This window comes from Seriola dumerili, unplaced genomic scaffold, assembly GCF_002260705.1.
Source record: "Seriola dumerili isolate Sdu_G_001 unplaced genomic scaffold, Sdu_1.0 BDQW01000138.1, whole genome shotgun sequence".
Lineage (NCBI taxonomy): Eukaryota > Metazoa > Chordata > Actinopteri > Carangiformes > Carangidae > Seriola > Seriola dumerili.
Genome location: NW_019174393.1, coordinates 11061445 through 11072482, shown reverse-complemented (window position 1 = coordinate 11072482; position 11038 = coordinate 11061445). Strand labels below are relative to the sequence as shown.

General features: G+C 41.9%; 2 protein-coding genes across 4 annotated transcripts; both read right to left on the bottom strand.

Moving 5' to 3' along the window:
• Positions 1-4060: 4060 nt before the first annotated feature.
• Positions 4061-7134, bottom strand: gpr85 (G protein-coupled receptor 85). 3 transcript variants are annotated; one of them, XM_022749569.1, is made up of 3 exons: positions 6725-6832; positions 4371-5665; positions 4061-4259 (listed from the first exon to the last, which is right to left on the bottom strand). In XM_022749569.1, the coding sequence occupies exon 2, from the start codon at positions 5512-5514 to the stop codon at positions 4381-4383; it is 1134 nt and encodes a 377-aa protein (XP_022605290.1). In that variant the 5' UTR covers positions 5515-5665; positions 6725-6832; the 3' UTR covers positions 4061-4259; positions 4371-4380. The 3 variants fall into 3 exon arrangements, with proteins under 3 accessions (XP_022605290.1, XP_022605289.1, XP_022605288.1); XM_022749568.1 differs by lacking the exon at positions 6725-6832 and adding an exon at positions 7072-7134 and having other exon boundaries at positions 4061-5665; XM_022749567.1 differs by having other exon boundaries at positions 4061-5665.
• Positions 7135-9325: 2191 nt separating this feature from the next.
• Positions 9326-10116, bottom strand: LOC111224915 (putative transmembrane protein LINC00998). Its single transcript, XM_022749613.1, has one exon. It carries the CDS (start codon positions 10060-10062, stop codon positions 9874-9876), a length of 189 nt encoding a protein of 62 aa, XP_022605334.1. The 5' UTR covers positions 10063-10116; the 3' UTR covers positions 9326-9873.
• Positions 10117-11038: the final 922 nt, after the last annotated feature.

Genomic DNA, 11038 nt, shown 5'->3' with positions numbered 1-11038 from the left:
ACTGCACTTTAATTAAGGTTTGGCGTGCATTATACAAATAGAAAATACTTAAGAGTGCAGAAAGGCTCACATTAGATGAGCTCCCCCCACCCTTTTTTTTTTTTTTTTTTTTTTTTTTTTTTTTTAGAAAAAAGCTAATGTTTCTCCATCAACAAATGGTATTTACTCAAATTATAGACAGCAAATGAGGGCTAGGGTGAGATGCTTTGTTTCAGAGCCCATTGGCAGTCCATTAAAAAGCAGAAATTGTGTGCACAAATCCGCTGAGATACAAGGAGAGTGACACGGAATTAGGGATGGTTGTGTTTTTCATTGGCAGCCAAAAATCCAATGGAAAAGTCTTCTGATCACTAAATGAAAAGTATCCCCAGCAAAACATTATAATTGCTTCACAGAAATGATCCGTTTTTTTTTCTTTCTTTTTTTCCTTTATTCCATGATCTAAACACAAGTACAAAGATCCAACCCTAGTCAGATGGTACAGTAGGCTACAGCGTCCTAATTGCTTTGCTTATGAACAATATGTTTCTCGATGTTTCTCAGGAGAGATGTTACCTTGGAGGAAAAAGAGTTCATAGTGAGAGCTTGTCTGCCAGAGTGAACCGCTTTCAAGCCGACCACCTCTGCATGTCATCTTCTCCCAGACGTGGAGAGAAACAGAATTACTGGGGCACTCAAATGAATATGTGAGGAAATGGGCCAGCGCTCAAAATTGACACCATTTGTGATTTGCATATGCTGAATGAGGCTAAAATATACATAAGTGAGATGTTAATTCCTGCTCTAGTCTCAAGTAGCACAGTTTCAGCCCCAGTTTAAAGATTTAATCCCACAAAATGTCATGTCTTGTTTCATCAGCACTTGCATCACTCATCTACCTCTCAATCTCAAGACGCTTTGCACAGGTTTCTAATAAATACCTCACAAAATCATGGCAGCATAATGGACACAAAGCAATGACAAGAACATAATGTAAAACCACACTAGAATCTCCTGATACAGTCCCTTAAATTTCAATACGTGCTTTCACAACATCTGCCTTGGCCCGTCTGGGTCCAAACTGGGATGATCAATGTCCAAAACAAAACAGTAATTGCCAGCCTCGTCATGAAAATGGATCCCTAATAGACGTTTCTCGTCAGCGGTACCTGCAGCCCAGCATGCAATTACCTGGAGTGTTTACAAGCCATTTCAGCATCATATTTTGTGTTTCCAGGCACCTCGGCTAAGGTCATTACTTAATTGAATGATTTTTAGAGGAAAATGGGACAGTGGAACACATTTTTGGTCAAAAGCAAAAAAAAAAAAAAAAAAAAAAATCTACAATCTGAACGTCTGCATCACACAAAACTGGCAGTTATGAATCTTGTATTATTCAGTTCACACTCTACACCTGGAGATGCACATGTTAGCTTTCAGACATTATTAACATACTGCAATTACAGTCTTTTACAGAGGAATACCACTCAATTTAAGAATCAGCACGTTTTGGTCTTGTGGGCTTTATTAGCCTCATTTTTTAACGAAGCTCTAATGGCTTGATCTTTTTTTTTTCTTTTTTTACATTCCACTATTTATTTAAGGAAAAAATATTAATTCTTTATCTTTGAGTAAACTGAGGAATTCTTGCATGGGAGGTATGAAGAATAAAAAAAACCCAAAACTTTCTTTTAATTTGAAGCTTTTGATCTTGCAGATTTCTTGCAAAATGGATATGCATTTCAAAGTAAATTTAAAAAAAAAAGCTTTATTTTTTCACACTTCTCGTCTCCATATTTTCCCAATTCATTTTCAGTGCTGCCTCACTTCAATGTGACCCTAAAGGAGGAGAGAATGGGACAAACCGCTATGTCATTTGTGGCTACAGGGCTCAGTGCGAGGGTATTCATTAATCCAGAGTGGTTTGCCATTATTCCATATGGGAGTCGCATATATTACATCTGAAATTCAGTGGTATTGCCCTTTAACACAGAATGAAAAACTGCAAGGGTGAGTGTGCCCAGGGATATATTCACGGAGATTATTCCCATTAAATGTCAAACTGACTTCACATTCAATGACAAGGTTTAGCATATATTCAGTTTTGACAAGGTGTCCCAAGGACTCAAAAGACAGAAAAGAGTGTGTTCGAAAAGAGACACATTTGAAAACGTTATCACTTTCTCTTATAAAAAAGGCTGTTGGCATGAACAGAAATGACATATAAAATCCTTGTAGAAATACCAACCACCATTCATCATTTCAATACAAAATATGGACTATAACATTTCAGCAGTGGCTTTAAAATACTCCGCAATCATAAAGTCATAATTTTAGCCCAGTGAGGATTGTTGTGAGTGTTTCGTAATTAGGAACATACATTTTAAAGATAAAAATGTAAATCTTTGACCTGCAGCAGAGTGACGATGTTGGCAGATTCATCACCTGAACAAGCACCATTTCAAATCACTAGGGGCCTTTGCAGATGTTTTCCAGCTGTACAGTGCAGTCTCCCCCCAATGACAGGGATAAAAACAAATTTTGCAAAATGGAAACTTTTTATTTTTCAAAAAGCAACAGATTACACAGTTAACTTTCAGCAAATGCAATCCTAACTGAAACTGTACTCACATTCGGGACTTCAAAATGAAAGACTCACATACTTACACACAATCTATCTATAATATACAAAAAAGAATACATAATAAATATTAAAATGGCCACAAGAGAAAAAAGTAAGTCATTGAAAACAATCATTAGAGAGCAAATGTAGGGAAAGTAGAAACAAGACGGTGTGCCTTAAATGTCCTTTTTTTTTTTTTTTTTTTTTTTCTTTTACATTTTTTACAAATTGTGCAAGATTTCATACTAAGGCTCTGGTCTTGAAGTGACTGTTGTCTGATCCACACAGCACACACACTCTGAAATGCACACACATGCACCCACTGACACTCACACGCTCACACACACGCACACACACACACACATACACACACATACACATACACACACACACACACACATACACTCCCTGTGCTCTGAGCACTCTGTGGGGTGTAGCAAACCGCTGCAGAATAAAAATGGGCTGCTCAGTGTATGGCCTGTGATGCTCATGGGAGTGGACCAGCTTTTAAAAATGGACATGCACTTCACGTTGATGTGAAACAGAAATCAAACTCCCCTTGCATAAAAAAAAAAAAAAAAAAAAAAAAAAAACTTTTTAGGAATGAATGAAATAAATAATAATAATAAAAAAAATCTCCCAACAACCAAGAAACATGACAATATCATAACCATTAAGGCAAGAACACCCGGAGTGGCATCAGCAATACTGTAACAATATGATAGTGTTTAGGTACATGGATATGATGAAACATTTAACTACTTCTTCATTGTCTTTTTTAAGCACAAGGTTGTTCGTAAAAGCAACTTTTTTTTTTTTTTTTTTTTTTTTTTTAAATCCAAACATCATTTCATCTTTTTTTCCTCTTTTTTTTTGTAAAAGGTGATAAGAAAATAACAATGCCAGACACTAGGGACATATGGATCGTAAAACTACAAGAAATCATTTCTAGGTTTAAGTTGCAACTTCAAAACCACACATTGTAAATCCCCATCGTTAAGCCCCCGCCCAGGAAATGAAAAAGGTATCACTTACATTAAAACCATTTTATCCTCTTGTGATGGTGTATTCCAACAGTCACCAAGTTTTGCTTTACTTACAGCGATTGTGTAGTCTGTTGCAAATTAAAGCATTCATTGTTTAGTTTGGAAAAAAAGAAAAAAAGAAAAAAGTTGTCCTTGCAATGCAACTGGCAACTGTTGACCAAAAAAAGCATCTTTACATCTTCTTTTTAGTGCAACTCTTAAAATGTAAAACATTTCCAGTGATTCCTTGAGAGGTATCATTTCTTTGTTTTGTGTTCTTTTTTTCTTTTTCTTTTCATATTTACGTATTTCACACCTCACAGAATAACGCATCTTCAAATTATCCAAAGCAAGAGGTTTTGTTTTCATTGTTCTGTCAAATCTTTTTTCTTTTTCTTTTTTTTTTTTTTTTTCAACTTTTTGCTTCTCTGCATTGGCATGGCCTTCCACAATGTCTGTTTACTAGAACATAAACACAGGAGGGGATCCAGACCTCCTGCGTATTTCCCATTCCCTTCAGCCTCCATGTTTGATACATTTCATATTCAATCACCCCGGCAGAGCCTCGTGATTGGCAGTCCACCTTCTACCTCTGAAAACAAGGGTTAGGAGAAGGAGGAACAGGAGGAAAACTGGAGGATGAAGAGAAGAGAGATAGAAAGAGAGAGTGCGCTGTACAATGGGAACGAGCCCAGATCAAGATCAATCAGGGAAATAGAGACATAGATGAGAGAAAAACCCACAGCAAAACCTTCATATAACGCAGTAGGGTTCCCTTGGTAACCTGGATTTTCTGCAGTAGAGGAGTGTGGTGCTGAAGCAGCGCCGGAGCTCCCTGTTGGAGAAGATGCAGATGAAAGGATTGACCCCAGCCTGGGCAAAGCTCATCCACACGGCTGCCGTCAGGTAGCCCCCAGGGACTACAGGGCCCCTTGCAAACACCCGCCAGTAGCAGGCGACCAGATAGGGCCCCCACAGTGCCAGGAAGAAAAACGTCATGATGTAGAACATCCTACTAATCCTCTTCTCTGTTTTGAATTCATCCAATACCAGTAGACGCCTGCGGCCCGCTGCGTTGCTGTTCTGCCGGATGCCCAGCAAAGTAGGCGGGGTGGGGCCTCGACCAAATCCAGCCAGCCAGTTGGCGGCCGCCTGCCCACTGGCGCCCGGCCCGTGGAAGGTCCAATTCTGGCTGACAGCAGGCACGAACTGGACAGGCTTCATCTTTCGACGGTCATGGACAAAAAAGATGAGCTTGAGGTAAACCAGCTGTGTGGCCAGGAGGATGAGCGCCAGCAGGAGCATGAAGCCCAGCGAATCATTCGCCCTGAAGGAACGGTGCTGGAATGTGCACTGGTCCTCCTCCCGGATAAAAGAGTACGTCCCTACGTCTAGCACCGGCGGGAACGCCATAGCCACTGACAACGTCCACACCATGCAGATGACAGCCAGACAGGTCCAGAAGGTCAGCCTCTTGGTGTAGAAACGGTGATGTGCGATGGCCAGGTAGCGTGTGACACTGACACAGAACAGCATGAAGGCCGTGTGGAAACAGGAGAGCACACCCAGGAAGGCGATCACTTTGCAGGTCAGTGTGCCGTAGGTCCAGGCAGATCCATTCTTGACTGAGGTGAAGACAAAGGGGAAGCAGATGGCGGAGCGCAGGATATCAGAGGCGCACAGGTCCAGCAGGAAATAGTAGGGCGCTCGGTGCAGGCTCTTGTCTTTGACCAGCAGGATGGAGATCAGGAGGTTCCCAACCACACCGACTCCAATGATGAAACCCAGAGAGGTCAGTTTGAGGAACGTGGCGAGAGGAGAGACATTCTGCAAGATGGTGTGGTCCCCTGCATGGCTATAGTTCGCCATAGATGGAGGAGGGATCATAAAGATAGCGGAATAGCTTCAGCCAAGTATCATGATCTAGAGGCGGCAGGGGGAGGCGTTAGATCCATTTGGCGGTGTGCTTTGAAGAGGTTTCCAGGCATATAGGCAACCTCTCCTCTAAGGCATCCTTTGTTCCTTTGTCTCATCACACCTAAAAAAAAAAAAATCCCTGAAAAATATCATCCACCCATCAGCATTCAGTCTTACACAACAGCTGCATTGTTTTCAACTGCACTTGCACAATCTAGAATGTGATAATAATTTTCCCTCTGTCTGCCATTTATTTATTTATTTATTTTTCCGTCTACATTTTAACATTTAGAGTGGCACAGTGCAGAGCTGTGCCTCAGCCTGAATACTTTAAGTCTACAGACAGAAACACAGACAGACAGTGATGGAGCTTGATCAGACCAAAGCATTAATCCATTTCAAGCAATATTTTTCTTTTATGTGGCTTCGGGAATTTCCTGAACAAAAGCACCATCATGGCTAAAAAAAAAAAAAAAAAGAAAAAGAAAAAAAGAGCACAGTCCAGCCTTCATTAACAAGCGACGCATTTTTTTACCTGTGCTTGCCGGAAAGAAGCGTTAACCCCCCACCCCCCCCCAAAAAAGAAAAAAACCCGAACCCAAGAGCAAGGGCTCGGGTTGTAAAATTCTAGACATTTTTTTTTCCCTCCAGCGTACTCTGAAACATTAAGAGAAATGCAGTCCAAAATAAGCTCCTCTTGATCACACCCTACACCCTGCAGAACAGAGGAAGGCTCTCTGAAAGCGGTGGGTGCCTTGAATAAACTCGCCCTGCCTTTATGCATTGTGGAAAATCGAAAAGGGTGCATCCATAATAAAGCCTCCGTGTTTTTGTCTGATTAAAGGTTAACTGGATTACGGGTCTTAACGTTAATAAGCAGTGTTCTCATTAGGGGCGTTCATTGAGCCAGCCTCCATTTTCCAGATCATCTTTTATATTGTTAATTACAGAGAGTTAAGAGACTATGCTGGATGTTAGTGACTCTATAAACCGCATTTCCACACAATTCAGCTGGTTAATGCGCGGGTGTGATTGGAATGGATGGGTAGAAGTGACAATAACAACCCGGCAATTTTACGGGTTTGTTCTAACCAATACCTATTTTTCTATTGTTCAGAGCATCTCGTACAGCCTGTGGTCGTATCTGATTTCATGAATATTAGCATTGGTGTCTACTTACGCGTTTAAATGCGTCCTCCGATTATGAGTCGAGTATTTTACGCGCGTTTGAATCCGAGGGATTTCAGTGAAAAAGCAAGGCAGGGTGAAAGAAAATCATCGTCCCCGCATCCCAACCGGCTGGATGAAGCGTAACAGTGTATAGCGGATCCGCACGTCCATTAGACTAGAATAATTTCCAAGTCCCCGCTATGAATTGCCCAGAATCGCAGCCACCACACAAGACAAGGCCAAAAAAAAAAAAAAAAAAAAAAAGAGAGAGAGCGAGGGGGAGAGAGAGAGAGAGAGAGAGAGAGAGCGAGAGAAAGAGAGAGAGAGAGCCGATCACAAGATCAATCAAAATCCTACCTGTTGATATTCCTATTTCGTGTCGCCTCCTGGAAGTTATTCACATCGCACAGTTCGGGTTTTTTTTTCTGCTTTAAAAAGCCTGGTTTGTTGCCTGCTTCCCCCTTTTTTTTCCCTCCACGGTGAATATCCTACAGTAAACGGAGCCCAGTGCGCATGCGCCCTGCATCCCTATTTGTGATCCAAGACGCGTCTCGTCTCTTGTTGCAGCAGCAGCAGCAGCAGCAGCAGCAGCAGCAGCAGCTCCGTCTCTCTCACGGCAACATCTGTTCAACGGAGCCGCTGCTGGCCGGTAACGCGTTACACGGGTACTCATCATCACCTCTGGTAACGTGAAGTGTAACGGATTACCTTTTGACTGTCAGTTTGACAGTTACAGTGTAGATGGAAGGACGACTTTATTATCCCCCTGATTGTTAGATGGATTTAGATTTGATTTCTTTCAGGCTTTTATTGAAATCAGCATTTAAAAAGCTGACTGGAGTTCAGTCTGGGATGATCAGATCTTTTGTAGTACATTGTTTTATCACTTTGCAACCAGCATCCTTACCACATTTATGAGGCTATCAGCACAAACGCTCTCTGTCTGGCTTTCATTAGGCTCATACATGTTTCACTGCACAGAAATGTCGACCATTATGTACAAAGTGAAGGGTTAAATCAGGCAGCCTAGTTCACCTCAAGCTAGAATGACTTCCCCAGTACTGTATATGCATAATTGACAAGCACTTTGCGCACTGTTGTTCGTTCCGCCCAGGGCAGCATGATAAATTCATAGGATTTGATTTCTCAACCATGTATGGAGAACTGTGATGTCATGAGCAGTGTAACAAGAGAACAATGATTCAATCAGCCACATGTACACACACTTAAATGCTGCACACCTATATGAAACACAGCAGCGAGAGGCTGGCTTTGTAACTACCTGGGTTGTGAGACATGAATTAATCATAATCATACATGTAGGGAACGCGTCACTGCTAGCAACTGTCACAACTTTCACAGTGGGAACTGTGAACTGTGCAGATTTCTATTTAAAAAAAAAAATAAATAAATAAGGAAATGATGCAGAGATGCTCAGTCAGCTCCTTTTCAACACATGGCCACTCCTCCATTGATGATAAATGTAGATACAGTCACGGAGGCTGACACTGATTTGGAAATTGAAACTGAAGAAACTGCCATCCAGATTAAGTTAAATTAAAGCAATAATTTTTCACTTCTGATCAGTCACTCCATTCCGCACAGACCTTTTAAATATTTTGTTGGATCATCATCTCAAGGTTAAATAATGATATTTAAGCATCAGTTATACAATGTGATAAAGTTGGACATTTACATAGCCTGTTGAAATGAGGAGTTCATTAAAAAAATTTAAATAATTTTGGTCTAGTTGATTATATTTGCTCCAATATTGGAAAGAAATGAAATACATTTACTCAAGTACTGGAGTAGTACCGCTGTTTTCCATTTAATGCTACTTACTGCCACTCCACTGCATTTCAGAGGTAAATGTTGCACTTTTGACTCCACCACATTGATCTGGCAGCTACTTCACACATTCAGATTTTCCATAAGAACATGGACTTAGAAAATGATGCTACATTATTAAAGATCAAGCCAGTGGGTCTCATTCGTTTCATCTTGTGACCCCTCACTAAAGTTATGTCTCAGATGTCTGTGTGTCATTAGGAGATCCACTGAAGAGACATCCCCCCTCTAAACTTATATATATATATATATTTTTTTTAAATAACTGTGAGGTGCAAAGAAGAAAAATTATCCACCATTTCACAAAAACAGCAAACATCAGAGAAAGGTCCAACACTGAATTTAGTTTTGTGTAGCACAGATGGGTTTCCTTCTTTTTTTTCCTACAGCATTTATCATCTCACGACCCCTCAGATTTAACATGACCCCTTGGAAGGGGAACCACCTGACTATAAATTAAAACAGTATTACAAATTAATCTGCAGAACAAGTGCTTTTATTTTTTATTCTTATTCTTTGTATTCTGCTGATAACACTGCTGTATTTTCAATTATGTAGGATTTTGTGGGGATTTGTAACTTGTAATGGAGTAGCCTACATCACATATAGGTGAGACTGCATGGAAAAGGTGTGACTGCCCCAAACTGGTGAATTATTCCACACCTGTTCATGAAAGCACTCTCCTCCACACGTCCTACGTGAAAGCGGAGCAGAGGGAACGGGATTGTACAGCATATCATTTACATTTCATGACCACGAGCTGTGAAGAGCATCGGAGAAATCAATTTATTCTTCACAAAGCGATAGTCACATGTTTCATTAGCAGAAAGTGCAAAAACAGCTCCACTCTTTTTCACCTAATAACACACGTGTGATATTGTGCTTCAAACAATGGCAATGGTTGTGTTGAGCATTGCGAACATAAACACATCTGGAAATCGCAGTGATTACTTCAAGCATAGCAAATATGCGCCATATGCAATGCAAGCTTCCTTATAGGAGAATAACTGCAGCAGTCTTTACGTATAGAAGGCAACTGTGTTTGGTTCTGAATCTCAGCAGTGCAACAAGTAACAGTTCCTGGTTTTGAACTTCCTGGATGCTTCCCTCCACCTCCCTCAACAGAGTCCACGTGGTTCCCGTCGAGCCCGACGCATTAATTCCAATAAGGCACGTTTCCTATCAGCCGCTTCGACACGACCCCCTGTGCTAGAAGGTCCGCCGGAGATCTCACACACACACAGGGAGGGATTAATGCGGTGGATGGTAAACAGGACAGGACTGGCGCACGATCGGAAGGGTCCCATCTCCTCACAGCTGTCCGTTCCGCCTCCGTGCGTACCAGCCGAGGCAGATGCAGAAGCCCACCACGGCCAGGACGGTGCCCAGGAGTAGGGCTAAAGCGTCGCCCGTGTCGTAAGCCTCCGCCGGGGGGATCAGACAGAGGACGAGCAGCCAGACGATCGCCGCGGCGTTTGGAAGTTCAAATTTGGGGGCCATGTTGAGGTTCTCCGCTGTTGCTGTTGACTGTCCGGGAAGCTTGTTGCGCCTGCGTCAAAGTCATATGACAGCAGCAGAGCGGCTGGACTTCCCGGTGCGTTCAGCCAATTGGAGAGCCGCTTTATTCTAACCTGTTCCTTCTTTTTTTTTTCTCTCTCTCTCTCTCTCTCTCTCTCTCTCTCTCTCTCTCTCTCTCTCTCTCTCTCTTTAAGAGTCACTTTGTATTTCAGCAGCCATTTGTCACAGAAGTAATTGTATAACTCTGCTGTAGTTTCATTTGTTTTTTCACAGATCATATAAAAATACAAACAGATCCTGGGCTCAGTCATTCCATCGTGAGAGGATTTGTGACATCTCTCTACTTATTAGTGACAATCGGGCAGACAGGCTGTCAGTGCTTCATGTCGCTGCCCCTCAGGCCCTGCTATAAACAAGTGAGACTATTTTACATCAGTCAGGCTCATCAACTGCTCTTGTTTGAAGCTTGATAGTCCCTCTGAAGACAAACACGTGTTGACATGCGTAGACTATGACTGTGTGTTGCATGTGACACTTGTTGGTCAAGGTTAGATCAGGGGAAAAAAAAACAAAACACCCATTACAGCCGTGAGACAAGTATTTTCCACATTATACTGTAGATGCCATTAGCTGCCATAAGCTTTATGAACGTACCTGGTCCATTTTACTATTTCAATTTGGACAGGAAGAGAATTTCACACTAAAAGAGCTTATATCTCCAAGTCCAACCCGGTTGCTCTGCTTTGCCTCGGCACCCCCCTGATCTCCATGTTGGATGACTGAACATGCCAACATCTCAGCTCCTGCTACAAAGTGTTTGGCTTGCAGAGCTGCGGTGGTGGTGGGTTGTTAGGTAGGTGGTTGTGGGGTTTACAGAGTTTGTATCTCTCTGTTTGCTCTCCTGGGGCGCTTTGCCTGTAATTTAATTAGACTGCACAAGCCAAAGTAAAATATTGAC

Coding starts and splice junctions, on each gene's coding strand:
- gpr85 (XM_022749568.1), bottom strand. CDS start 5,514: ATGATCCCTCCTCCATCTATGGCGAACTATAGCCATGCAGGGGACCAC.
- LOC111224915 (XM_022749613.1), bottom strand. CDS start 10,062: ATGGCCCCCAAATTTGAACTTCCAAACGCCGCGGCGATCGTCTGGCTG.